The sequence below is a fragment of the Oncorhynchus keta genome, chromosome 7 (assembly GCF_023373465.1).
Source record: "Oncorhynchus keta strain PuntledgeMale-10-30-2019 chromosome 7, Oket_V2, whole genome shotgun sequence".
Taxonomy (NCBI): domain Eukaryota; kingdom Metazoa; phylum Chordata; class Actinopteri; order Salmoniformes; family Salmonidae; genus Oncorhynchus; species Oncorhynchus keta.
In genome coordinates this window covers 40963006-40989696 of record NC_068427.1, presented here as the reverse complement: position 1 = coordinate 40989696, position 26691 = coordinate 40963006, and the positions used below count along the sequence as shown (strand labels likewise).

At 48.5% G+C, this 26691-nt stretch overlaps 1 protein-coding gene and 1 non-coding gene across 24 annotated transcripts in view; one reads left to right on the top strand and one right to left on the bottom strand.

Moving 5' to 3' along the window:
• Positions 1 to 26691, top strand: part of LOC118386432 (tyrosine-protein phosphatase non-receptor type 4-like) — a 134365-nt gene that overhangs the window by 99782 nt on the left and 7892 nt on the right. For 22 of the 23 annotated variants that reach the window (XM_052522888.1, XM_052522886.1, XM_052522887.1 and 19 more), the window contains 10 exons: positions 7114 to 7270; positions 7495 to 7578; positions 7942 to 7998; positions 9652 to 9808; positions 10276 to 10442; positions 16068 to 16158; positions 19177 to 19238; positions 19465 to 19611; positions 19853 to 19981; positions 21034 to 21182. In XM_052522888.1, the coding sequence (XP_052378848.1) occupies positions 7114 to 7270; positions 7495 to 7578; positions 7942 to 7998; positions 9652 to 9808; positions 10276 to 10442; positions 16068 to 16158; positions 19177 to 19238; positions 19465 to 19611; positions 19853 to 19981; positions 21034 to 21182 (1200 nt within the window). The remainder of the gene's footprint in view (positions 1 to 7113; positions 7271 to 7494; positions 7579 to 7941; positions 7999 to 9651; positions 9809 to 10275; positions 10443 to 16067; positions 16159 to 19176; positions 19239 to 19464; positions 19612 to 19852; positions 19982 to 21033; positions 21183 to 26691) is intronic. The other variant, XR_008139960.1, reaches the window with a different exon arrangement.
• Positions 9940 to 10015, bottom strand: trnaa-ugc (transfer RNA alanine (anticodon UGC)). The gene has a single exon. It is a non-coding gene; the product is annotated as a tRNA-Ala (tRNA).

Below are 26691 nucleotides of genomic sequence, written 5' to 3'. Positions count from 1 at the left end.
CATCTTATGGCAGGCAGCAATGTAGTGCGCTGCCAACCCACAGCTCTCTGCGTCCTCCCCCAACAGGATGGGTAGCCTACTCTCATCAGATAGGTCTTTGAAACCTTGAATAAGGGTTTCAAATTTGGGAAAATGATACTCTCTAATTGTTTTATATTTTTGACATTTTGTCAGGAAATGCAGCTCCATCTCAGGTTCTGCTGTGGTGCAGTGGTTGCACAGCCTTTCCTCTACAGGGAGACAGGTTCTGCTGTGGTGCAGTGGCTGCACAGCCTTTCCTCTACAGGGAGCCAGGTTCTGCTGTGGTGCAATGGCTGCACAGCCTTTCCTCTACAGGGAGCCAGGTTCTGCTGTGGTGCAGTGGTTGCACAGCCTTTCCTCTACAGGGAGCCAGGTTCTGCTGTGGTGCAGTGGCTGCACAGCCTTTCCTCTACAGGGAGCCAGGTTCTGCTGTGGTGCAATGGCTGCACAGCCTTTCCTCTACAGGGAGCCAGGTTCTGCTGTGGTGCAGTGGTTGCACAGCCTTTCCTCTACAGGGAGCCAGGTTCTGCTGTGGTGCAGTGGTTGCGCAGCCTTTCCTCTACAGGGAGCCAGGTTCTGCTGTGGTGCAGTGGCTGCACAGCCTTTCCTCTACAGGGAGCCAGGTTCTGCTGTGGTGCAGTGGTTGCACAGCCTTTCCTCTACAGGGAGCCAGGTTCTGCTGGGGTGCAGTGGTTGCACAGCCTTTCCTCTACAGGGAGCCAGGTTCTGCTGTGGTGCAGTGGTTGCACAGCCTTTCCTCTACAGGGAGCCAGGTTCTGCTGTGGTGCAGTAGTTGCACAGCCTTTCCTCTACAGGGAGCCAGGTTCTGCTGTGGTGCAGTGGCTGCACAGCCTTTCCTCTACAGGGAGCCAGGTTCTGCTGTGGTGCAGTGGCTGCACAGCCTTTCCTCTACAGGGAGCCAGGTTCTGCTGTGGTGCAGTGGCTGCACAGCCTTTCCTCTACAGGGAGCCAGGTTCTGCTGGGGTGCAGTAGTTGCACAGCCTTTCCTCTACAGGGAGCCAGGTTCTGCTGTGGTGCAGTGGTTGCACAGCCTTTCCTCTACAGGGAGCCAGGTTCTGCTGTGGTGCAGTGGCTGCACAGCCTTTCCTCTACAGGGAGCCAGGTTCTGCTGTGGTGCAGTGGTTGCACAGCCTTTCCTCTACAGGGAGCCAGGTTCTGCTGTGGTGCAGTGGTTGCACAGCCTTTCCTCTACAGGGAGCCAGGTTCTGCTGTGGTGCAGTAGTTGCACAGCCTTTCCTCTACAGGGAGCCAGGTTCTGCTGTGGTGCAGTGGCTGCACAGCCTTTCCTCTACAGGGAGCCAGGTTCTGCTGTGGTGCAGTGGCTGCACAGCCTTTCCTCTACAGGGAGCCAGGTTCTGCTGTGGTGCAGTGGCTGCACAGCCTTTCCTCTACAGGGAGCCAGGTTCTGCTGGGGTGCAGTAGTTGCACAGCCTTTCCTCTACAGGGAGCCAGGTTCTGCTGTGGTGCAGTGGCTGCACAGCCTTTCCTCTACAGGGAGCCAGGTTCTGCTGTGGTGCAGTGGCTGCACAGCCTTTCCTCTACAGGGAGCCAGGTTCTGCTGGGGTGCAGTAGTTGCACAGCCTTTCCTCTACAGGGAGCCAGGTTCTGCTGTGGTGCAGTGGTTGCACAGCCTTTCCTCTACAGGGAGCCAGGTTCTGCTGTGGTGCAGTGGTTGCACAGCCTTTCCTCTACAGGGAGCCAGGTTCTGCTGTGGTGCAGTGGCTGCACAGCCTTTCCTCTACAGGGAGCCAGGTTCTGCTGTGGTGCAGTGGCTGCACAGCCTTTCCTCTACAGGGAGCCAGGTTCTGCTGTGGTGCAGTGGTTGCACAGCCTTTCCTCTACAGGGAGCCAGGTTCTGCTGTGGTGCAGTGGTTGCACAGCCTTTCCTCTACAGGGAGCCAGGTTCTGCTGTGGTGCAGTGGTTGCACAGCCTTTCCTCTACAGGGAGCCAGGTTTTCCTGTGTCTACTCTTCTCAATGGCAAGGCTGTGCTCACTGAGCCTGTACTTTGTCAAGGTTTTTCTAAGGTTTTGATCAGTAACCATGCTCAAATATTTAGGCACGGTATACTGTCGATATAGGGCCAGATAGCAATAGCATTTTGCTTTGTGCTTGTGTTTGTGTTTCCCAATAAGCAATATAGTTTTGTTTTGACTGTGTTGTAATTGGGTTTATTCTGATTGATTGGATGTTCTGGTCCTAAGGCTTCAGTTCAGTGTGTTAGTAGAACAGGTTTGTAAACCAGCTGGATGAGGGGACTCTTTTCTTGGCTCAGCTCTTGGCATTGCAGAGCTTGGTAATGATATAAGAGGGTCACTCTATTTTAGATGTTTCCAAAACTGAATTGCTCTTTTTTGAGTTTTTATTATTAGTGGATATTGGCCTAATTCTGCCCTGCATGCATTGTTTGTAGTTTTCCTATGGACATTGTAGGAGAATCTTACAGAACAGGTTTCAATGGAGTGTTTGTCCCATTTGATGAAATCTTGTTTTGGAAGTGGACCCCACACCTCGCTGCCATAAAGTGCAATTGGTTCTCTGTCTCTCTTTCCCTCATCTCTCTCCCCATCTCTTTTTCCTCTCTCCCTCTCTCCCTCATCTCTCTCCCCATCTCTTTTTCCTCTCTCCCTCATCTCTCTCCCCATCTCTTTTTCCTCTCTCCCTCTCTCCCTCATCTCTCTCCCCATCTCTTTTTCCTCTCTATCTCTCTCCCTCATCTCTCTCCCCATCTCTTTTTCCTCTCTCCCTCTCTCCCTCATCTCTCTCCCCATCTCTTTTTCCTCTCTCCCTCTCTCCCTCATCTCTCTCCCCATTTCTTTTTCCTCTCTCCCTCTCTCCCTCATCTCTTTTTCCTCTCTCCCTCTCTCCCCATCTCTTTTTCCTCTCTCCCTCTCTCCCCATCTCTTTTTCCTCTCTCCCTCTCTCCCTCACCTCTCTCCCCATCTCTTTTTCCTCTCTCCCTCTCCCTCATCTCTCTCCCCATCTCTTTTTCCTCTCTATCTCTCTCCCTAATCTCTTTTTCTTCTCTCCCTCTCTCCCCATCTCTTTTCCTCTCTCCCTCTCTCCCTCATCTCTTTTTCCTCTCTCCCTCTCTCCCTCATCTCCCTCATCTCTCTCCCCATCTCTTTTTCCTCTCTCCCTCTCCCTCATCTCTCTCCCCATCTCTTTTTCCTCTCATCACTCTCCCCATCATCTCTCTCCCCATCTCTTTTTCCTCTCTATCTCTCTCCCTCATCACTCTCCCCATCATCTCTCCCCATCTCTTTTTCCTCTCTATCTCTCCCTCATCTCCCTCATCACTCTCCCCATCATCTCTCTCCCCATCTCTTTTTCCTCTATCTCTCTCCCTAATCTCTTTTTCTTCTCTCCCTCTCTCCCCATCTCTTTTCCTCTCTCCCTCTCTCCCTCATCTCTTTTTCCTCTCTCCCTCTCTCCCTCATCTCCCTCATCTCTCTCCCCATCTCTTTTTCCTCTATCTCTCTCCCTCATCTCTCTCCCCATCTTTTTTTCCTCTCATCACTCTCCCCATCATCTCTCTCCCCATCTCTTTTTCCTCTCTATCTCTCTCCCTCATCACTCTCCCCATCATCTCTCTCCCCATCTCTTTTTCCTCTCTATCTCTCCCTCATCTCCCTCATCACTCTCCCCATCATCTCTCTCCCCATCTCTTTTTCCTCTCTATCTCTCTCCCTCATCTCTCTCCCCATCTCTTTTTCCTCTCTATCTCTCTCCCTCATCTCCCTCATCACTCTCCCTCATCTCTCTCCCCATCATCTCTCTCCCCATCTCTTTTTCCTCTCCATCTCTCTCCCTCATCTCCCTCATCTCTCTCCCTCATCACTCTCCCCATCATCTCTCTCCCCATCTCTTTTTCCCATCTCTATCTCTCTCCCTCATCTCTCTCCCTCATCTCTTTTTCCTCTCTATCTCTCTCCCTCATCTCTCTCCCCATCTCTCTCCCTCATCTCTCTCCCCATCTCTTTTTCCTCTATCTCTCTCCCTCATCTCCCTCATCACTCTCCCCATCATCTCTCTCCCTCATCTCTCTCCCCATCTCTTTTTCCTCTCTCCCTCTCTCCCTCATCTCTCTCCCCATCTCTTTTTCCTCTCTCCCTCTCTCCCTCATCTCTCTCCCCATCTCTTTTTCCTCTCTATCTCTCTCCCCATCTCTTTTTCCTCTCTCCCTCTCTCCCTCATCTCTCTCCCCATCTCTTTTTCCTCTCTATCTCTCTCCCTAATCTCTTTTTCCTCTCTCCCTCTCTCCCCATCTCTTTTCCTCTCTCCCTCTCTCCCTCATCTCTTTTTCCTCTCTCCCTCTCTCCCCATCTCTTTTTCCTCTCTCCCTCTCTCCCTCATCTCTCTCCCCATCTCTTTTTCCTCTCTCCCTCTCTCCCTCATCTCTCTCCCCATCTCTTTTTCCTCTCTCCCTCTCTCCCTCATCTCTCTCCCCATCTCTTTTCCTCTCTATCTCTCTCCCTCATCTCTCTCCCCATCATCTCTCTCCCCATCTCTTTTTCCTCTCCATCTCTCTCCCCATCATCTCTCTCCCCATCTCTTTTTCCTCTCTATCTCTCTCCCTCATCTCTCTCCCCATCTTTTTTCCTCTCATCACTCTCCCTCATCTCTCTCCCCATCTCTTTTTCCTCTCTATCTCTCTCCCTCATCTCCCTCATCTCTCTCCCTCATCTCTCTCCCCATCTCTTTTTCCTCTCTATCTCTCTCCCTCATCTCCCTCATCTCTCTCCCCATCATCTCTCTCCCCATCTCTCTCCCTCATCTCTCTCCCCATCTCTTTTTCCTCTCTATCTCTCTCCCTCATCTCTCTCCCTCATCTCTCTCCCCATCTCTTTTTCCTCTCTATCTCTCTCCCTCATCTCTCTCCCCATCTCTCTCCCTCATCTCTCTCCCTCATCTCTCTCCCCATCTCTCTCCCTCATCTCTCTCCCCATCTCTTTTTCCTCTCTATCTCTCTCCCTCATCTCTCTCCCCATCTTTTTTCCTCTCATCACTCTCCCCATCATCTCTCTCCCCATCTCTTTTTCCTCTCTATCTCTCTCCCTCATCTCTCTCCCCATCTCTCTCCCCATCTCTTTTTCCTCTCTATCGCTCTCCCTCATCTCTCTCCCTCATCTCTCTCCCCATCTCTTTTTCCTCTCTATCTCTCTCCCTCATCTCCCTCATCACTCTCCCCATCATCTCTCTCCCCATCTCTTTTTCCTCTCTATCTCTCTCCCTCATCTCCCTCATCACTCTCCCCATCATCTCTCTCCCCATCTCTTTTTCCTCTCTATCTCTCTCCCTCATCTCTCTCCCCATCTCTTTTTCCTCTCCATCTCTCTCCCTCATCTCCCTCATCTCCCTCATCTCTCTCTCTCCCTCATCTCTCTCCCCATCATCTCTCTCCCCATCTCTTTTTCCTCTCCATCTCTCTCCCTCATCTCCCTCATCTCCCTCATCTCTCTCTCTCCCTCATCTCTCTCCCCATCATCTCTCTCCCCATCTCTTTTTCCTCTCCATCTCTCTCCCTCATCTCTCTCCCTCATCTCTCTCCCTCATCTCTCTCCCCATCATCTCTCTCCCCATCTATTTTTCCTCATCACTCTCCCCATCTCTTTTTCCTCTGTCTCTCTCCCTCATCTCTCTCTCTCTCCCTCATCTCTCCCCATCTCTCTTTTTCCCCTCTCTCTCCCTCATCTCTCTCCCCATCATCTCTCTCCCCATCTCTTTTTCCTCTATCTCTCTCCCTCATCTCTCTCCCCATCTTTTTTTCCTCTCATCACTCTCCCCATCTCTTTTTCCTCTCTGTCTCTCTCCCTCATCTCTCTGTCTCTCTCCTCATCTCTCTCCCCATCTCTTTTTTTCTCTCTGTCTCCCTCCCTCATATCTCTGTCTCTCTCCCTCATCTCTCTCCCCATCTTTTTTTCCTCTCATCACTCTCCCCATCTCTTTTTCCTCTCTGTCTCTCTCCCTCATCTCTCTGTCTCTCTCCTCATCTCTCTCCCCATCTCTTTTTTTCTCTCTGTCTCCCTCCCTCATATCTCTCCCCATCTTTTTTCTCTCTCTGTCTCTCTCCCCATCTCTTTTTTCTCTCTCTGTCTCTCTCCCCATCTCTTTTTTTTCTCTCTGTCTCTCCCTCATCTCCTTTTCCTCTCTGTCACTGTCTCTCTCTGTCTCCAAAAGAAGCATCAATACAACAATCTTGGCTGTCACAGCATTACCTCAGTAAGATGAGGTTTCAAGCAGTGAATACCAAGGCAACCAAGTCAAGTGCTTCCCTTCTGCAACCTGATCTGTGAACCAGGAAAACATCCCACTACACTGTCACGCGAGAGGCTGCTGACCCCAGCCTGACCTTTAAAGAACTAAGCGAAGGTTGACCCTTCCGGTCCCTGACTTCAATCAGTTGGGGGGAAAAGGACAGCAACTGTATTTATGTCTTACTGTCTTGAGGTAAATACAGACAAATACTCTGTGTATGTCCCCGTGGTCAGTGTCAGTGAGCAGTAGTCCCTTCCCCCCTTCCCTCTCTCAGCCATGTGGCTGAAGACCTTGTGGTATCTGTTTATTTTGAGAGAGAGGCCTGTCTGTCCCTCCTGCAGTGTCACCCCTCCCTCCCCACCAGTGTCTCCTCTGTTGTGACACCAGCCTGGCATACAGGACCCCAAACAATGTGCTCTGACTGTTCCTGACTGGCCTCAAGTTCCCCTGGGCCTCCTGGGATTTCTGTGGTTGAGTGACTGGGATGGTTAGGTACACTGTACACAACAAACACCCACTGTGACTGGGATTGTAAGGTAGTTACACACTACAACACACACACCGGCTCTCTCTGTGGAGGAAGTGCTGTAGGAGCTCTGCTCTCCTATTGGCCAATGGCCACGAGCAAATGGAGTTTCTGCTTATCTGAAAGCTCTGATTGGCTGAATGGCTTACTGAGCTCTTGTTAGCCCTGTTGGATTTTAGGAAATGGAACGTGCCTTATCTTGAAAAAATATCAAGGACCTAAAATTGACTGGCTGACAGACTGAAGGTCCTCTACCATGAGATTAACGCTGTCTGTGTCTCTCTCCAGCTCCCCGGAGACAGTAGATGGTCGCCCCCCGGCCCTGCCTCCAAAACAGTCCAGGAAGAACCTGAGCCAGATCATCCAGGCCCACTCCCAGCAGAGTCTCCTTGACAACCACATCAACGAGATGTACGATGTCCCCATGGCAACCGACAAGACCACGGTAAGTCCACCCTGACTCAATCTACCACTGTTTTCATTTTGTTTCATAGTGAATTTTTTAAAGCTGAACCTAAATGACTTAGAACTATGGCCAGGGTCATGGTTTTTCTGACCTTGTGACCTCTGAAGAACTGTGGGCCCTTCAGAGTCTCTGTAGGCTGTCAGGAGCTTTTGTCCTTTCCAATGGAGACATGTATTAACACATCACTATGTCTTTCTCTACAGTTGAACGGTGTTGTCCCTCACGACAATCTGGTTCTGGTCAAGATGAGGCCAGATGACAACAGACGATTTGGCTTCAACGTCAAGGTGAGACCTCTGCCTTGTGCCTACAGTAGTACTTTGTAGGGCCGCAGGTAACCTAGCGATTAGAGCGTTGGGCCAGTAACCGAAAGGTCGCTGGTTCAAATACTCGAGCCGACAAGGTGAAAAATCTGTCTGTGCCCTAATTTGCTCCAGGGGCGCTGTACGACACATTTCACTGCACCTATCGTGTGTGTGTGACAATGAAACATCTTTATTATTATATTTTAAATGAAGTATAATGCTATGAAATAACAATGCCCGAAGGTCACCTAACCCTACTGCTCCTAATCCTGACCATGTGACTTGACCAAGAACTGCTGGTGATATGATCAGATTGTTTAGCCCTCTCCATTGCCTTGGTTTTAGGGTGGAGCTGATCAGAAGGTGCCCGTCATCGTGTCTCGTGTGGCCCCTGGGACATCGGTATGTTAGAACACTAACCAACACCCCATACACTCTGGCTCCCGAGTGGTGCAGCGGTCTAAGTCACTGCATCTCAGTGCTTGAGGCGACACTACAGACCCTGGTTCGATTCTAGGCTGTATCACAGCCGGCCGTGATTGGGAGTCCGGGTTAGGGTTTGGACAGGGTAGGCCGTCATTGTAAATAACAATTTGTTCTTAACTGACTTGCCTAGTTAAATAAAGGTAAAATGAAAATAAAATGTCAAAAACATTTACAGTACACACACACACACACACACACACACACACACACACACACATATATATATATATATATATATATATATATATATATATATATATATATATAATTCCAGAAAATGTCATGGCTTTAGAAGCTTCTGATAGGCTAATTGACATCATTTGAGTCAATTGGAGGTGTACCTGTGGATATATTTCAAGGCCTACCTTCAAACTCAGTGCCTCTTTGCTTGACATTATGGGAAAATCAAAAGAAAACAGCCAAGTCTTCAGCAAGACAATTGTAGACCTCCACAAGTCTGGTTCTCTCTTGGAATTTCCAAACGCCTGAAGTATCACGTTCATCTGTACAAACAATAGTACGCAAGTATAAACACATGGGATCACACAGCCGTCATACCACTCAGGAAGGAGTGTATCCTAGAGATGAACGTACTTTGGTGCGAAAAGTGCAAATCACTTCACAAAATAGATGGCATCATGAGGATGGAAAACTGTGGATATATTGAAATATCATCTCAAAACGTCAGTCAAGAAGTTAAAGCTTTGTCGCAAATGGGTCTTCCAAATGGACAATGACTCAAAGCATACTTCCAAAGTTGTGGCAAAATGGCTTAAGGACAACAAATTCAAGGTATTGGAGTGGCCATCACAAAGCCCTCACCTCAATCCCATTGAAAATTTGTTACACCGGGTGCTGAAGATGTCGTTGAGGGCCCTCTGGAGAGCCCTGCGATTGCTAACGGTGCAGGTGCCGTACCAGGCAGTGATATAGCCCTTGTTGTCTCGTCGTTGTTGGTAATCACTACTGTTGTCGTCTGCGTTGAAGACGTGTGTGCCCATGCGGTCATGGGTGAACAGGGAGTACAGGAGGGGGCCGAGCACGCACCCTTGTGGGGCCATTGCGTTGAGGATCATTTCATTTTTGGACACCGATTTTGGCTGATTACATTGCACTCAACGAGGAGACTGCGTGGCAGGCTTGACTGCGAGTGCAGCAAGAAGCCAAGGTAAGTTGCAAGCTAGCATCAAACTTATAGTGGAGCAAAAAAGTATTGTCGGCCACCAATTGTGCTGTTCTCCCACTTAAAAAGATGAGAGAGGCCTGTCATTTTCATCACTTCAACTATGACAGACAAAATGAAAAAACAAATCCAGAAAATCACATTGCAGGATTTTTAATGAATTTATTTGCAAATTATGGTGGAAAATAACAAAAGTTTATCTCAATAGATTGAGTGAACAAAAGTAGCAGTCCTTTCACGGCTCAACTAAAAAGGCTTCAGGATGATGTTGATCACAAGGCAATGAACAGCACTTAGTTGTCTTTGTTGTCAACTTTATTACATTACAGGCCCAGTGTTCTAGTCTTCTACCCAGTCTGATTGCGTTCTCCTCCAACCCTCTACAGGCTGACCTGTGTGTCCCTCGCCTGAACGAAGGTGACCAGGTGGTTCTGATCAACGGTCGAGACATCTCGGAGCACACTCACGACCAGGTGGTCATGTTCATCAAGGCCAGCTGTGAGAGCCACTCAGGAGAGCTCATCTTATTGGTCAGGCCCAATGGTGAGGAGAGGGCTCTGATTGGTGACTAAGTAATCTCCTTGGGTTTACTACATTTAACATTTATGCCATTTAGCAGACGTTCTTATCCAGAGCGACTTACAGTGAGTAGTAATTGCATACTTTTTGCATACTGATCCCCCGTGGGAATTGAACCCACAACCCTGGCGTTGCAAGCGCCATGCTCTACCAACTGAGCCACACGGGACCACTATTGCAATGTGCAGTTAAAACAGGCCAAATCATTACGATATAGGTAGAAGAACAAGTGACATCAAACAAAAGAGGCTACCTTCCAATATCCACACTAGCGTATAGCATTCCAGTTAGAATCCAATACCGAATACATTGCTTATTTTTAAGTGGTATGCTGGTGTGAATATTGAAACTGAGCAGAGCCTAATAATAAGAGATGCTGTTGTTCTACACTATTCTAACTAACTGTGTTACTTCCTTCCCTGTCTCTCCAGCCATCTATGACATGGTGGAGGAGAAGCAGGAGACTGAGCCAGACTTCCAGTACATCCCAGAGAAGTGTCCCCAGGACCCCAGTCAGCTGGACCAGGACGCCTGGAGGGACTCCATGAACACCCTGAAGGAGGGTCTGGTCAGCGGGGAAGTACTAGCCCAGTTTGATGTGAGTCGGTCCTCACCTCATCTATAAATGTAAAGTTTTCATGAGCAAGACTATCACGTCTATTCCACTCAATGTTCTTGTGATTTTTCTTTGTTGTACCTCGAGTCATGTGGGTCTTGTTAATTTTTTTTGTTGTCTTTTCTGAGGTGACTGGAAATGTGGCGAGAGCAATAGCTCCCCCTAGTTTGTGCACTATTGTTTTCACCTCATTGAGGTCACGAAGGAGGTTACCACTTTCTGGAGGGAAATGTTGCCCTGGACTGGTGTTACATAAGTTCTACAGTATCAGCTTTATTGCTGTGATTTACTGTGCCTTCCAAGTGCAGGGTGATGCCCCACAGAGACCCCCATAACTTCTAGGTTATGGCACATAAGACAACTACTATAACACCTGTTACTGTGTGAGGAATAATCGCCAAGTAACTTTATTTCATTTATATTTTTACCCCCTTTTTCTCCCCAATTTCCATCTTGTCTGTTCACTACAACTCCCCAACGGACTCGGGAGGCGAAGGTCGAGTCATTCATCCTCCGAAGCAAGACCCGCCAAAGCGCTTCTCAACACCCGCCAAAGCGCTTCTCAACACCCGCCAAAGCGCTTCTCGACACACCCGCCCGCTTAACCTCCGCACCAATGTGTCGGAGGAAACATTTTAACTGACAACAGAGGTCAGCCTGCAGGCGCCCGGCCCACCACAAGGAGTTGCTAGAGTGCGATGAGCCAAGTAAAGCACCCCCCCGGCCAAACCCTCCCCTAAACCCGGACGACACTGGGCCAATGGGACTCCCGATCTCAGCCTGGGATCAAACTCGGGTCCTTCGTGACGCCTTAAAACGCTACGCCACTTGGGAGGCCGCAAATAGTTTACTTAAAACGTTCTGATTCTGAATGTTCAGACATAGCAGGCGTTCTGATTCTGAACGTTCAGACATAGCAGGCGTTCTGATTCTGAATGTTCAGACATAGCAGGCGTTCTGATTCTGAATGTTCAGACATAGCAGGCGTTCTGATTCTGAATGTTCAGACATAGCAGGCGTTCTGATTCTGAATGTTCAGACATAGCAGGCGTTCTGATTCTGAATGTTCAGACATAGCAGGCGTTCTGATTCTGAATGTTCAGACATAGCAGGCGTTCTGATTCTGAATGTTCAGACATAGCAGGCGTTCTGATTCTGAATGTTCAGACATAGCAGGCGTTCTGATTCTGAATGTTCAGACATAGCAGGCGTTCTGATTCTGAATGTTCAGACATAGCAGGCGTTCTGATTCTGAATGTTCAGACATAGCAGGCGTTCTGATTCTGAATGTTCAGACATAGCAGGCGTTCTGATTCTGAATGTTCAGACATAGCAGGCGTTCTGATTCTGAATGTTCAGACATTGCAGGCGTTCTGATTCTGAATGTTCAGACATAGCAGGCGTTCTGATTCTGAATGTTCAGACATAGCAGGCGTTCTGATTCTGAATGTTCAGACATAGCAGGCGTTCTGATTCTGAATGTTCAGACATAGCAGGCGTTCTGATTCTGAATGTTCAGACATAGCAGGCGTTCTGATTCTGAATGTTCAGACATAGCAGGCGTTCTGATTCTGAATGTTCAGACATAGCAGGCGTTCTGATTCTGAATGTTCAGACATAGCAGGCGTTCTGATTCTGAATGTTCAGACATAGCAGGCGTTCTGATTCTGAATGTTCAGACATAGCAGGCGTTCTGATTCTGAATGTTCAGACATAGCAGGCGTTCTGATTCTGAATGTTCAGACATAGCAGGCGTTCTGATTCTGAATGTTCAGACATTGCAGGCGTTCTGATTCTGAATGTTCAGACATAGCAGGCGTTCTGATTCTGAACGTTCAGACATAGCAGGCGTTCTGATTCTGAATGTTCAGACATAGCAGGCGTTCTGATTCTGAACGTTCAGACATAGCAGGCGTTCTGATTCTGAATGTTCAGACATAGCAGGCGTTCTGATTCTGAACGTTCAGACATAGCAGGCGTTCTGATTCTGAACGTTCAGACATAGCAGGCGTTCTGATTCTGAATGTTCAGACATAGCAGGCGTTCTGATTCTGAATGTTCAGACATTGCAGGCGTTCTGATTTTGAATGTTCAGACATAGCAGGCGTTCTGATTCTGAATGTTCAGACATAGCAGGCGTTCTGATTCTGAATGTTCAGACATAGCAGGCGTTCTGATTCTGAATGTTCAGACATAGCAGGCGTTCTGATTCTGAACGTTCAGACATAGCAGGCGTTCTGATTCTGAATGTTCAGACATAGCAGGCGTTCTGATTCTGAACGTTCAGACATAGCAGGCGTTCTGATTCTGAATGTTCAGACATAGCAGGCGTTCTGATTCTGAACGTTCAGACATAGCAGGCGTTCTGATTCTGAACGTTCAGACATAGCAGGCGTTCTGATTCTGAATGTTCAGACATAGCAGGCGTTCTGATTCTGGACGTTCAGACATAGCAGGCGTTCTGATTCTGAATGTTCAGACATTGCAGGCGTTCTGATTCTGAATGTTCAGACATAGCAGGCGTTCTGATTCTGAATGTTCAGACATAGCAGGCGTTCTGATTCTGAATGTTCAGACATAGCAGGCGTTCTGATTCTGAATGTTCAGACATTGCAGGCGTTCTGATTCTGAATGTTCAGACATAGCAGGCGTTCTGATTCTGAATGTTCAGACATAGCAGGCGTTCTGATTCTGAATGTTCAGACATAGCAGGCGTTCTGATTCTGAATGTTCAGACATTGCAGGCGTTCTGATTCTGAATGTTCAGACATTGCAGGCGTTCTGATTCTGAATGTTCAGACATAGCAGGCGTTCTGATTCTGAATGTTCAGACATAGCAGGCGTTCTGATTCTGAATGTTCAGACATAGCAGGCGTTCTGATTCTGAATGTTCAGACATAGCAGGCGTTCTGATTCTGAATGTTCAGACATAGCAGGCGTTCTGATTCTGAATGTTCAGACATAGCAGGCGTTCTGATTCTGAATGTTCAGACATAGCAGGCGTTCTGATTCTGAATGTTCAGACATTGCAGGCGTTCTGATTCTGAATGTTCAGACATTGCAGGCGTTCTGATTCTGAATGTTCAGACATAGCAGGCGTTCTGATTCTGAATGTTCAGACATAGCAGGCGTTCTGATTCTGAATGTTCAGACATAGCAGGCGTTCTGATTCTGAATGTTCAGACATAGCAGGCGTTCTGATTCTGAATGTTCAGACATAGCAGGCGTTCTGATTCTGAATGTTCAGACATAGCAGGCGTTCTGATTCTGAATGTTCAGACATAGCAGGCGTTCTGATTCTGAATGTTCAGACATAGCAGGCGTTCTGATTCTGAATGTTCAGACATAGCAGGCGTTCTGATTCTGAATGTTCAGACATAGCAGGCGTTCTGATTCTGAATGTTCAGACATAGCAGGCGTTCTGATTGTGAATGTTCAGACATAGCAGGCGTTCTGATTGTGAATGTTCAGACATAGCAGGCGTTCTGATTGTGAATGTTCAGACATAGCAGGCGTTCTGATTCTGAATGTTCAGACATAGCAGGCGTTCTGATTCTGAACGTTCAGACATAGCAGGCGTTCTGATTCTGAACGTTCAGACATAGCAGGCGTTCTGATTCTGAACGTTCAGACATAGCAGGCGTTCTGATTCTGAACGTTCAGACATAGCAGGCGTTCTGATTCTGAACGTTCAGACATAGCAGGCGTTCTGATTCTGAACGTTCAGACATAGCAGGCGTTCTGATTCTGAACGTTCAGACATGGCAGGCGTTCTGATTCTGAACGTTCAGACATGGCAGGCGTTCTGATTCTGAACGTTCAGACATGGCAGGCGTTCTGATTCTGAACGTTCAGACATGGCAGGCGTTCTGATTCTGAACGTTCAGACATGGCAGGCGTTCTGATTCTGAACGTTCAGACATGGCAGGCGTTCTGATTCTGAACGTTCAGACATGGCAGGCGTTCTGATTCTGAACGTTCAGACATGGCAGGCGTTCTGATTCTGAACGTTCAGACATAGCAGGCGTTCTGATTCTGAACGTTCAGACATAGCAGGCGTTCTGATTCTGAACGTTCAGACATAGCAGGCGTTCTGATTCTGAACGTTCAGACATAGCAGGCGTTCTGATTCTGAACGTTCAGACATAGCAGGCGTTCTGATTCTGAACGTTCAGACATAGCAGGCGTTCTGATTCTGAACGTTCAGACATAGCAGGCGTTCTGATTCTGAACGCGTTCAGACATAGCAGGCGTTCTGATTCTGAACGTTCAGACATAGCAGGCGTTCTGATTCTGAACGTTCAGACATAGCAGGCGTTCTGATTCTGAACGTTCAGACATAGCAGGCGTTCTGATTCTGAACGTTCAGACATAGCAGGCGTTCTGATTCTGAACGTTCAGACATAGCAGGCGTTCTGATTCTGAACGTTCAGACATAGCAGGCGTTCTGATTCTGAACGTTCAGACATAGCAGGCGTTCTGATTCTGAACGTTCAGACATAGCAGGCGTTCTGATTCTGAACGTTCAGACATAGCAGGCGTTCTGATTCTGAACGTTCAGACATAGCAGGCGTTCTGATTCTGAACGTTCAGACATAGCAGGCGTTCTGATTCTGAACGTTCAGACATAGCAGGCGTTCTGATTCTGAACGTTCAGACATAGCAGGCGTTCTGATTCTGAACGTTCAGACATTGCAGGCGTTCTGATTCTGAATGTTCAGACATAGCAGGCGTTCTGATTCTGAACGTTCAGACATAGCAGGCGTTCTGATTCTGAACGTTCAGACATTGCAGGCGTTCTGATTCTGAATGTTCAGACATTGCAGGCGTTCTGATTCTGAATGTTCAGACATTGCAGGCGTTCTGATTCTGAATGTTCAGACATAGCAGGCGTTCTGATTCTGAATGTTCAGACATTGCAGGCGTTCTGATTTTGAATGTCCAGACATTGCAGGCGTTCTGATTCTGAATGTTCAGACATAGCAGGCGTTCTGATTCTGAATGTTCAGACATAGCAGGCGTTCTGATTCTGAATGTTCAGACATAGCAGGCGTTCTGATTCTGAATGTTCAGACATAGCAGGCGTTCTGATTCTGAATGTTCAGACATAGCAGGCGTTCTGATTCTGAATGTTCAGACATAGCAGGCGTTCTGATTCTGAATGTTCAGACATAGCAGGCGTTCTGATTCTGAATGTTCAGACATAGCAGGCGTTCTGATTCTGAATGTTCAGACATAGCAGGCGTTCTGATTCTGAATGTTCAGACATAGCAGGCGTTCTGATTCTGAATGTTCAGACATAGCAGGCGTTCTGATTCTGAATGTTCAGACATAGCAGGCGTTCTGATTCTGAATGTTCAGACATAGCAGGCGTTCTGATTCTGAATGTTCAGACATAGCAGGCGTTCTGATTCTGAATGTTCAGACATAGCAGGCTTTCTTCGTCTGTACATTTCATGTTTGATGCTTTGCTGAAATATCATGGTTCCTTGCTCCACATTTCTAAATGTATTGAGGGGGTTAAAGAACGAGGTGCTTGTGTAGAGTTAAAGTCAGATTACCAGTCAAGGTTTTTTTTCTCCTAAAGTTTTTATTATTTTCTCACAGCAACTCTACCGGAAAAGTCCTGGAATGACAATGTTGTGTGCCAAATTACCTCAAAACATTTCCAAAAACCGCTACAGAGACATCTCACCCTGTGAGTATCACATCACACTACAGTCTCCTACACATATTTGTCTTCACTTTTCTTAGTCTGTGTTAACAGACTGTGTTAACTGACCATTTCACACTCCTCTCCTCCTTTCTCTCTCCTCCTTTCTCTCTCTTCTCTCTCTCCCCTGTCTCTCTCTCTTCTCTCTCTCCCCTTTCTCTCTCTCTTCTCTCTCTCTCTTCTCTCTCTCTTCTCTCTCTCTCTTCTCTCTCTCCCCTGTCTCTCTCTCTTCTCTCTCTCCCCTGTCTCTCTCTCTTCTCTCTCTCCCCTGTCTCTCTCTCTTCTCTCTCTCCCCTGTCTCTCTCTCTTCTCTCTCTCCCCTGTCTCTCTCTCTTCTCTCTCTCCCCTGTCTCTCTCTCTTCTCTCTCTCCCCTGTCTCTCTCTCTTCTCTCTCTCCCCTGTCTCTCTCTCTTCTCTCTCTCCCCTGTCTCTCTCTCTTCTCTCTCTCCCCTGTCTCTCTCTCTTCTCTTCTCTCTCTTCTCTCTCTCTCCCCTGTCTCTCTCTCTCTCTCTCTCTCTCCTGTCTCTCTCTCTTCTCTCTCCCCTGTCTCTCTCTCTCTCTCTCTCTCCCTGTCTCTCTCTCTCTTCTCTCTCTCCCCCTGTCTCTCTCTCTCTCTCTCTCTCTCTCTCTCTCTCTCTCTCTCTCTCTCTCTCTCTCTCTCTCTTCTCTCTCTCTCTCTCTCTCTCTCTCTCCCCTCTCTCTCTCTCTCTCTCTCTCCCCTGTCTCTTCTCTCTCTCTCTCCCCTGTCTCTTCTCTCTCTCTCTCTCCCTGTCTCTTCTCTCTCTCTCTCTCCCCTGTCTCTTCTCTCTCTCTCTCTCCCCTGTCTCTTCTCTCTCTCTCTCTCCCCTGTCTCTTCTCTCTCTCTCTCTCCCCTGTCTCTTCTCTCTCTCTCTCTCCTGTCTCTTCTCTCTCTCTCTCCCCCCTGTCTCTTCTCTCTCTCTCTCCCCTGTCTCTTCTCTCTCTCTCTCTCTCCCTGTCTCTTCTCTCTCTCTCTCTCTCCCTGTCTCTTCTCTCTCTCTCTCTCCCCTGTCTCTTCTCTCTCTCTCTCTCTCTCCCTGTCTCTTCTCTCTCTCTCTCTCTCCCCCTGTCTCTTCTCTCTCTCTCTCTCTCTCTCCCCTGTCTCTTCTCTCTCTCTCTCTCTCTCTGTCTCTTCTCTCTCTCTCTCTCTCTCTCCCCTGTCTCTTCTCTCTCTCTCTCTCTCTCTCCCCTGTCTCTTCTCTCTCTCTCTCTCTCTCCCCTGTCTCTTCTCTCTCTCTCTCTCTCTCCCTGTCTCTTCTCTCTCTCTCTCTCTCTCCCCTGTCTCTTCTCTCTCTCTCTCTCTCTCCCCTGTCTCTTCTCTCTCTCTCTCTCTCTCCTGTCTCTTCTCTCTCTCTCTCTCTCTCCCTGTCTCTTCTCTCTCTCTCTCTCTCCCCCTGTCTCTTCTCTCTCTCTCTCTCTCCCCTGTCTCTTCTCTCTCTCTCTCTCTCTCCCCTGTCTCTTCTCTCTCTCTCTCTCTCCCCTGTCTCTTCTCTCTCTCTCTCTCTCTCCCTGTCTCTTCTCTCTCTCTCTCTCTCTCTCCCCTGTCTCTTCTCTCTCTCTCTCTCTCTCTCCCTCTCTCTTCTCTCTCTCTCTCTCTCTCTCCCCTGTCTCTTCTCTCTCTCTCTCTCTCTCTCCCTGTCTCTTCTCTCTCTCTCTCTCTCCCCTGTCTCTTCTCTCTCTCTCTCTCTCTCCCCTGTCTCTTCTCTCTCTCTCTCTCTCTCTCCCTGTCTCTTCTCTCTCTCTCTCTCTCTCCCCTGTCTCTTCTCTCTCTCTCTCTCTCTCTCCCCTGTCTCTTCTCTCTCTCTCTCTCTCTCTCCCCCTGTCTCTTCTCTCTCTCTCTCTCTCTCCCCTGTCTCTTCTCTCTCTCTCTCTCTCTCCCCTGTCTCTTCTCTCTCTCTCTCTCTCTCCCCCTGTCTCTTCTCTCTCTCTCTCTCTCTCCCCTGTCTCTCTCTCTCTCTCTCTCTCTCTCTCCCTGTCTCTTCTCTCTTCTCTCTCTCTCTCTCTCCCCTGTCTCTTCTCTCTCTCTCTCTCTCTCTCCCTGTCTCTTCTCTCTCTCTCTCTCTCCCCCCTGTCTCTTCTCTCTCTCTCTCTCTCTCTCCCCTGTCTCTTCTCTCTCTCTCTCTCTCTCTCTCTCTCTCTCTCCCCTGTCTCTCTCTCTCTCTCTCTCCCCTGTCTCTTCTCTCTCTCTCTCCCCTGTCTCTTCTCTCTCTCTCTCTCTCTTCTCTCTCTCTCTCTCCCCTGTCTCTTCTCTCTCTCTCTCTCCCTGTCTCTTCTCTCTCTCTCTCTCCCCTGTCTCTTCTCTCTCTCTCTCTCTCTCTCCCCTGTCTCTCTCTCTCTCTCTCTCTCCCCTGTCTCTTCTCTCTCTCTCTCTCTCCCTGTCTCTTCTCTCTCTCTCTCTCTCCCCTGTCTCTTCTCTCTCTCTCTCTCTCCCTGTCTCTTCTCTCTCTCTCTCTCCCCTGTCTCTTCTCTCTCTCTCTCTCCCCGTCTCTTCTCTCTCTCTCTCTCCTGTCTCTTCTCTCTCTCTCTCTCCCCCGTCTCTTCTCTCTCTCTCTCCCCCGTCTCTTCTCTCTCTCTCTCCCCGTCTCTTCTCTCTCTCTCTCCCCTGTCTCTCTCTTCTCTCTCTCTCCCCTGTCTCTTCTCTCTCTCTCTCTCCCCTGTCTCTTCTCTCTCTCTCTCCCCTGTCTCTTCTCTCTCTCTCTCCCCTCTCTCTCTCTCTCCCCTGTCTCTTCTCTATCTCTCCCCTCTCTCTCTCCCTCTCTCCCCTCTCTCTTCTCACTCTCTCCCCTCTCTCTTCTCTCTCTCTCTCCCCGTCTCTTCTCTCTCTCTCCCCCCGTCTTTCTCTCTCTCTCCCCTGTCTCTTCTTGCTCTCTCTCCTCTGTCTCTCTCTCTCCCCTGTCTCTCTCTCTCTCTCTCTCTCCTCTGTCTCTCTCTCTCTCTCCTCTGTCTCTCTCTCTTCTCTCTCTCTCTCTTCTCTCTCCTTTTTAGATGACGCCACACGGGTCATTCTGAAAAGCACAGATGACTACATCAATGCAAATTACATCAACGTGAGTTTCTCTAACCTCCTCCCTCATCACATATGCTGTTCGCCTCAGTCCACCCACACTACCATGGACTCTTTGTTCAGCAGGCCTAAAATAGACCTCTGTCGGCCAAGATGGTGGTGTAGTCTCCACTCCAAGGACTGGAAATGGACACATGCTCACATGCCCACACACTGTTGATCGTTAACAGCCCTTATACACAGGTCTTATTCTCCTCCCTGTACTCTAGATGGAGATCCCAGCATCCAGCCTGATCAACCGGTACATTGCGTGCCAGGGCCCGCTGCCCAACACGTGCTCAGACTTCTGGCAGATGACCTGGGAGCAGAGCTCCTCCATGGTGGTCATGCTCACCACCCAGGTGGAGAGGGGACGGGTATGTACAGTAGGGTTAGACATGTACTGTATCCTCTCTGGGCCTCCAGGGAAAGGAGACAGGAGTTTTTCCTGAACAATGTAACCTAAGAAGGAAAAACTCCAGGCCTGAGTCATGCACTCAATATAAACAGGAGTTTTTCTGGAGTAAAGAAACATTATTTAATAGATCCTGTTTTTTTCTATCATGATGCCATACTATTCTGTGTCTGAGGTCTTATGTTGTTGCTCTGTGCCGACAGGTAAAGTGTCATCAGTACTGGCCCAACCCTGACAGCACTGCCTCGTACGGCTGCTTCCAGCTGGCCTGTCTCACCGAGGAGGGTAATTCTGCCTTCCTGGTCCGAGACATGACCCTGACACACCTCGAGGTACATGACGCTCACTAGTCAGTGTTGTGTTTCCCAATGGCCAGTGCTAATGCAATGACCACTATTTGGAAGTCAAAGTAAACTTAGCGAAATTGTGGATCACAGCTAAAACAAAATGATTCAAAGCGTTACGAACACAGCATTGGAACTATCGCGTTCAGTGTTTAAAAGAGTTGGCATGGTGACTTGTGTGGGCTGTTCTTTTTCGGCCTCGTGCGGTGCACCTACGGTGGATCATCATGTTGCCATGGGGACCAGCAGCTACAGCCATGAGGCTTCTAGTATTAACATGCAGCCTGTGTGTGTTACCATAGCGACACTGATAGACGATGTTGAAAGGGCAAACACACATCCCATAATAGTTTTTGATTAACCGTGCTGGTCTGGCTGTGCTCCACCATTGTCGGTGAGGTGTCTCAGTGTGTGTCGGTGAGGTGTGTCGGTGAGGTGTGTCGGTGAGGTGTGTCGGTGAGGTGTCTCGGTGAGGTGTGTCGGTGAGGTGTGTCGGTGAGGTGTCTCGGTGAGGTGTCTCGGTGAGGTGTGTCGGTGAGGTGTGTCGGTGAGGTGTGTCGGTGAGGTGTCTCGGTGAGGTGTCTCGGTGAGGTGTCTCGGTGAGGTGTCTCGGTGAGGTGTCTCGGTGAGGTGTCTCGGTGAGGTGTGTCGGTGAGGTGTGTCGGTGAGGTGTGTCTCGGTGAGGTGTCTCGGTGAGGTGTCTCGGTGAGGTGTCTCGGTGAGGTGTCTCGGTGAGGTGTGTCGGTGAGGTGTGTCGGTGAGGTGTGTCGGTGAGGTGTGTCGGTGAGGTGTCTCGGTGAGGTGTCTCGGTGAGGTGTCTCGGTGAGGTGTGTCGTTGAGGTGTGTCGTTGAGGTGTGTCGGTGAGGTGTCTCAGCGTGTGTCGGTGAGGTGTCTCAGCGTGTGTCGGTGAGGTGTCTCAGTGTGTGTCATGGTGAGATGGTAATAAAGGGGGGTGCAGAGCAGACAGTCTTTTTTGTTGTTGTTGTTGTTGTCATGGCGACATTGCACTGACTGTACTGTTGTGTTGCCATGGTGACAGAGCGAGGAGGTCCGGGAGTTGACCCAGATCCAGTACGTGGCCTGGCCGGACCATGGCGTCCCAGATGACTCCCTGGACTTCCTGGACTTTGTCAGCCTGGTGCGAAGCAAACGAGCCGGCAAGGATGAGCCCATGGTGGTCCACTGCAGGTAGGGAACATAATGCATGACACACATCCTTAGATGTATAGCAAGAAATGGTCTAATGTTTTCACTAAACAACTCATCACAGGATCCCTCAATCTGACCTCAACCCTTGTGTCTCACCTACAGAGGCTACTCCTCTCCCTATTTGTGGAACTGTCTGAATGTTATACTAGACTCCTACACACTGCTGTAGTACACAGCCCAGTGGAGCTGTCTGACTGTTCTACTAGACTCCTACACACTGCTGTAGTACACAGCCCAGTGAAGCTGTCTGACTGTTCTACTAGACTCCTACACACTGCTGTAGTACACAGCCCAGTGGAGCTGTCTGACTGTTCTACTAGACTCCTACACACTGCTGTAGTACACAGCCCAGTGGAACTGTCTGACTGTTGTACTAGACTCCTACACACTGCTGTAGTACACAGCCCAGTGGAGCTGTCTGACTGTTGTACTAGACTCCTACACACTGCTGTAGTACACAGCCAGCCCAGTGGAGCTGTCTGAGTGTTCTACTAGACTCCTACACACTACACACTGCTGTAGTACACAGCCCAGTGGAACTGTCTGACTGTTCTACTAGACTCCTACACACTACACACTGCTGGAGTACACAGCCCAGTGGAGCTGTCTGACTGTTGTAATAGACTCCTACACACTGCTGTAGTACACAGCCCAGTGGAGCTGTCTGACTGTTGTACTAGACTCCTACACACTGCTGTAGTACACAGCCCAGTGGAGCTGTCTGACTGTTCTACTAGACTCCTACACACTGCTGTAGTACACAGCCCAGTGGAGCTGTCTGACTGTTCTACTAGACTCCTACACACTGCTGTAGTACACAGCCCAGTGGAGCTGTCTGACTGTTGTACTAGACTCCTACACACTGCACACTGCTGTAGTACACAGCCCAGTGGAACTGTCTGACTGTTCTACTAGACTCCTACACACTGCTGTAGTACACAGCCCAGTGGAGCTGTCTGACTGTTGTACTAGACTCCTACACTGCTGTAGTACACAGCCCAGTGGAGCTGTCTGACTGTTGTACTAGACTCCTACACTGCTGTAGTACACAGCCCAGTGGAACTGTCTGAATGTTGTACTAGACTCCTACACACTGCTGTAGTACACAGCCCAGTGGAGCTGTCTGACTGTTGTACTAGACTCCTACACACTACACACTGCTGTAGTACACAGCCCAGTGGAGCTGTCTGACTGTTGTAATAGACTCCTACACACTGCTGTAGTACACAGCCCAGTGGAGCTGTCTGACTGTTCTACTAGACTCCTACACACTGCTGTTGTACACAGCCCAGAGGAGCTGTCTGACTGTTCTACTAGACTCCTACACACTGCTGTAGTACACAGCCCAGTGGAGCTGTCTGACTGTTCTACTAGACTCCTACACTGCTGTGGTCCACAGCCCAGTGGAGCTGTCTGACTATTCTACTAGACTCCTACACACTGCTGTAGTACACAGCCCAGTGGAGCTGTCTGACTGTTCTACTAGACTCCTACACACTACACACTGCTGTAGTACACAGCCCAGTGGAGCTGTCTGACTGTTCTACTAGACTCCTACACACTGCTGGAGTACACAGCCCAGTGGAACTGTCTGACTTCTACTAGACTCCTACACACTGCTGTAGTACACAGCCCAGTGGAGCTGTCTGACTGTTCTACTAGACTCCTACACACTACACACTGCTGTAGTACACAGCCCAGTGGAGCTGTCTGACTGTTCTACTAGACTCCTACACACTGCACACTGCTGTAGTACACAGCCCAGTGGAGCTGTCTGACTGTTCTACTAGACTCCTACACACTGCTGTAGTACACAGCCCAGTGGAACTGTCTGACTGTTGTACTAGACTCCTACACACTACACACTGCTGTAGTACACAGCCCAGTGGAGCTGTCTGACTGTTGTACTAGACTCCTACACACTGCTGTAGTACACAGCCCAGTGGAGCTGTCTGACTGTTGTAATAGACTCCTACACACTGCTGTAGTACACAGCCCAGTGGAGCTGTCTGACTGTTGTAATAGACTCCTACACACTGCTGTAGTACACAGCCCAGTGGAGCTGTCTGACTGTTCTACTAGACTCCTACACACTGCTGTTGTACACAGCCCAGAGGAGCTGTCTGACTGTTCTACTAGACTCCTACACACTGCTGTAGTACACAGCCCAGTGGAGCTGTCTGACTGTTCTACTAGACTCCTACACACTGCTGTAGTACACAGCCCAGTGGAGCTGTCTGACTGTTCTACTAGACTCCTACACACTGCACACTGCTGTAGTACACAGCCCAGTGGAGCTGTCTGACTGTTCTACTAGACTCCTACACACTGCTGTAGTACACAGCCCAGTGGAGCTGTCTGACTGTTCTACTAGACTCCTACACACTGCTGTAGTACACAGCCCAGTGGAACTGTCTGACTGTTGTACTAGACACACTGCTGTAGTACACAGGCCAGCAGCCCAGAACACTCCAGATAGAACACCTACACACTCAAAGTCCACATCTCAGGCATATGACTTGGATAAAGTAAGACCTATCTGACTCAGCCAATACATGTCTCAACAACACACTGGAATGTATTTAATGTATAGAGCCCAGGGATTGGGAGATTTCTGGATTCGAATCTGGATTTAATTCCATAAACCGATCTTTGTGTTGCTATACGCCAGAAAAATAATTATCCACTGATTTAACCCTCTAGAGTCTAAGCCGCAGGGGGTTCTACTGAGTTAACATATGGAATTGTTTAAAGATGGTCATACCATGGATCATTTAGATATTTGATATTTTAGGACCCCTTCCGGTATAAAAAAATATATTTTAATGTTTTTTTGTTAGATAAAACAATGAATTTGGCCTTACTGCTATTAGTCCATGTAAAAGCATTGAATAACAGATTCACTACATGGAACAACACACTGTCCCCCAGGACATCTGGATCATAGATCAGGAAACTATTGTATTTATTTTGACACATATATTTAACCCCTTTTTTTAGGCGCTAAATTACTTCCATAGATTTTTTTTTTACTGGTACCCGGTAACCTTCAGGCAAGTCTTGTGAGGCTTGTGGGGGCGGAGTAGAGAAAAACAACTGAGAGACTCACCTTCCGTAGAGGGGTCATAATGGTTTGTGGGCCATACCGTTCGGATCCTGCAGACGTTCTCTTGAGAAGACCGATTTTCGGGATGTCTCATGGTCTAACAAACACCACTTGCTCTGCCTCCTTTCACAGCAGATGTAGAAGACTGATTTCCGGGATGTCTCATGGTCTAACAAACACCACTAGCTCTGCCTCCTTTCACAGCAGATGTAGAAGACTGATTTTCGGGATGTCTCATGGTCTAACAAACACCATTAGCTCTGCCTCCTTTCACAGCAGATGTAGAAGACTGATTTCCGGGATGTCTCATGGTCTAACAAACACCACTAGCTCTGCCTCCTTTCACAGCAGATGTAGAAGACTGATTTTCGGGATGTCTCATGGTCTAACAAACACCACTTGCTCTGCCTCCTTTCACAGCAGATGTAGAAGACTGATTTGCGGGATGTCTCATGGTCTAACAAACACCACTAGCTCTGCCTCCTTTCACAGCAGATGTAGAAGACTGATTTTCGGGATGTCTCATGGTCTAACAAACACCACTTGCTCTGCCTCCTTTCACAGCAGATGTAGAAGACTGATTTCCGGGATGTCTCATGGTCTAACAAACACCACTAGCTCTGCCTCCTTTCACAGCAGATGTAGAAGACTGATTTTCGGGATGTCTCATGGTCTAACAAACACCACTAGCTCTGCCTCCTTTCACAGCAGATGTAGAAGACTGATTTCCGGGATGTCTCATGGTCTAACAAACACCACTAGCTCTGCCTCCTTTCACAGCAGATGTAGAAGACTGATTTTCGGGATGTCTCATGGTCTAACAAACACCACTTGCTCTGCCTCCTTTCACAGCAGATGTAGAAGACTGATTTCCGGGATGTCTCATGGTCTAACAAACACCATTAGCTCTGCCTCCTTTCACAGCAGATGTAGAAGACTGATTTCCGGGATGTCTCATGGTCTAACAAACACCACTAGCTCTGCCTCCTTTCACAGCAGATGTAGAAGACTGATTTTCGGGATGTCTCATGGTCTAACAAACACCACTTGCTCTGCCTCCTTTCACAGCAGATGTAGAAGACTGATTTCCGGGATGTCTCATGGTCTAACAAACACCATTAGCTCTGCCTCCTTTCACAGCAGATGTAGAAGACTGATTTCCGGGATGTCTCATGGTCTAACAAACACCATTAGCTCTGCCTCCTTTCACAGCAGATGTAGAAGACTGATTTCCGGGATGACTCATGGTCTAACAAACACCACTAGCTCTGCCTCCTTTCACAGCAGATGTAGAAGACTGATTTCCGGGATGTCTCATGGTCTAACAAACACCATTAGCTCTGCCTCCTTTCACAGCAGATGTAGAAGACTGATTTCCGGGATGTCTCATGGTCTAACAAACACCACTAGCTCTGCCTCCTTTCACAGCAGATGTAGAAGACTGATTTTCGGGATGTCTCATGGTCTAACAAACACCACTTGCTCTGCCTCCTTTCACAGCAGATGTAGAAGACTGATTTCCGGGATGTCTCATGGTCTAACAAACACCACTAGCTCTGCCTCCTTTCACAGCAGATGTAGAAGACTGATTTTCGGGATGTCTCATGGTCTAACAAACACCACTTGCTCTGCCTCCTTTCACAGCAGATGTAGAAGACTGATTTCCGGGATGTCTCATGGTCTAACAAACACCATTAGCTCTGCCTCCTTTCACAGCAGATGTAGAAGACTGATTTCCGGGATGTCTCATGGTCTAACAAACACCACTAGCTCTGCCTCCTTTCACAGCAGATGTAGAAGACTGATTTCCGGGATGTCTCATGGTCTAACAAACACCACTAGCTCTGCCTCCTTTCACAGCAGATGTAGAAGACTGATTTCCGGGATGTCTCATGGTCTAACAAACACCATTAGCTCTGCCTCCTTTCACAGCAGATGTAGAAGACTGATTTCCGGGATGTCTCATGGTCTAACAAACACCATTAGCTCTGCCTCCTTTCACAGCAGATGTAGAAGACTGATTTACGGGATGTCTCATGGTCTAACAAACACCACTAGCTCTGCCTCCTTTCACAGCAGATGTAGAAGACTGATTTCCGGGATGTCTCATGGTCTAACAAACACCACTAGCTCTGCCTCCTTTCACAGCAGATGTAGAAGACTGATTTCCGGGATGTCTCATGGTCTAACAAACACCACTAGCTCTGCCTCCTTTCACTGCAGATGTAGAAGACTGATTTCCGGGATGTCTCATGGTCTAACAAACACCACTAGCTCTGCCTCCTTTCACTGCAGATGTCGAAGACTGATTTTCGGGATGTCTCATGGTCTAACAAACACCATTAGCTCTGCCTCCTTTCACAGCAGATGTAGAAGACTGAT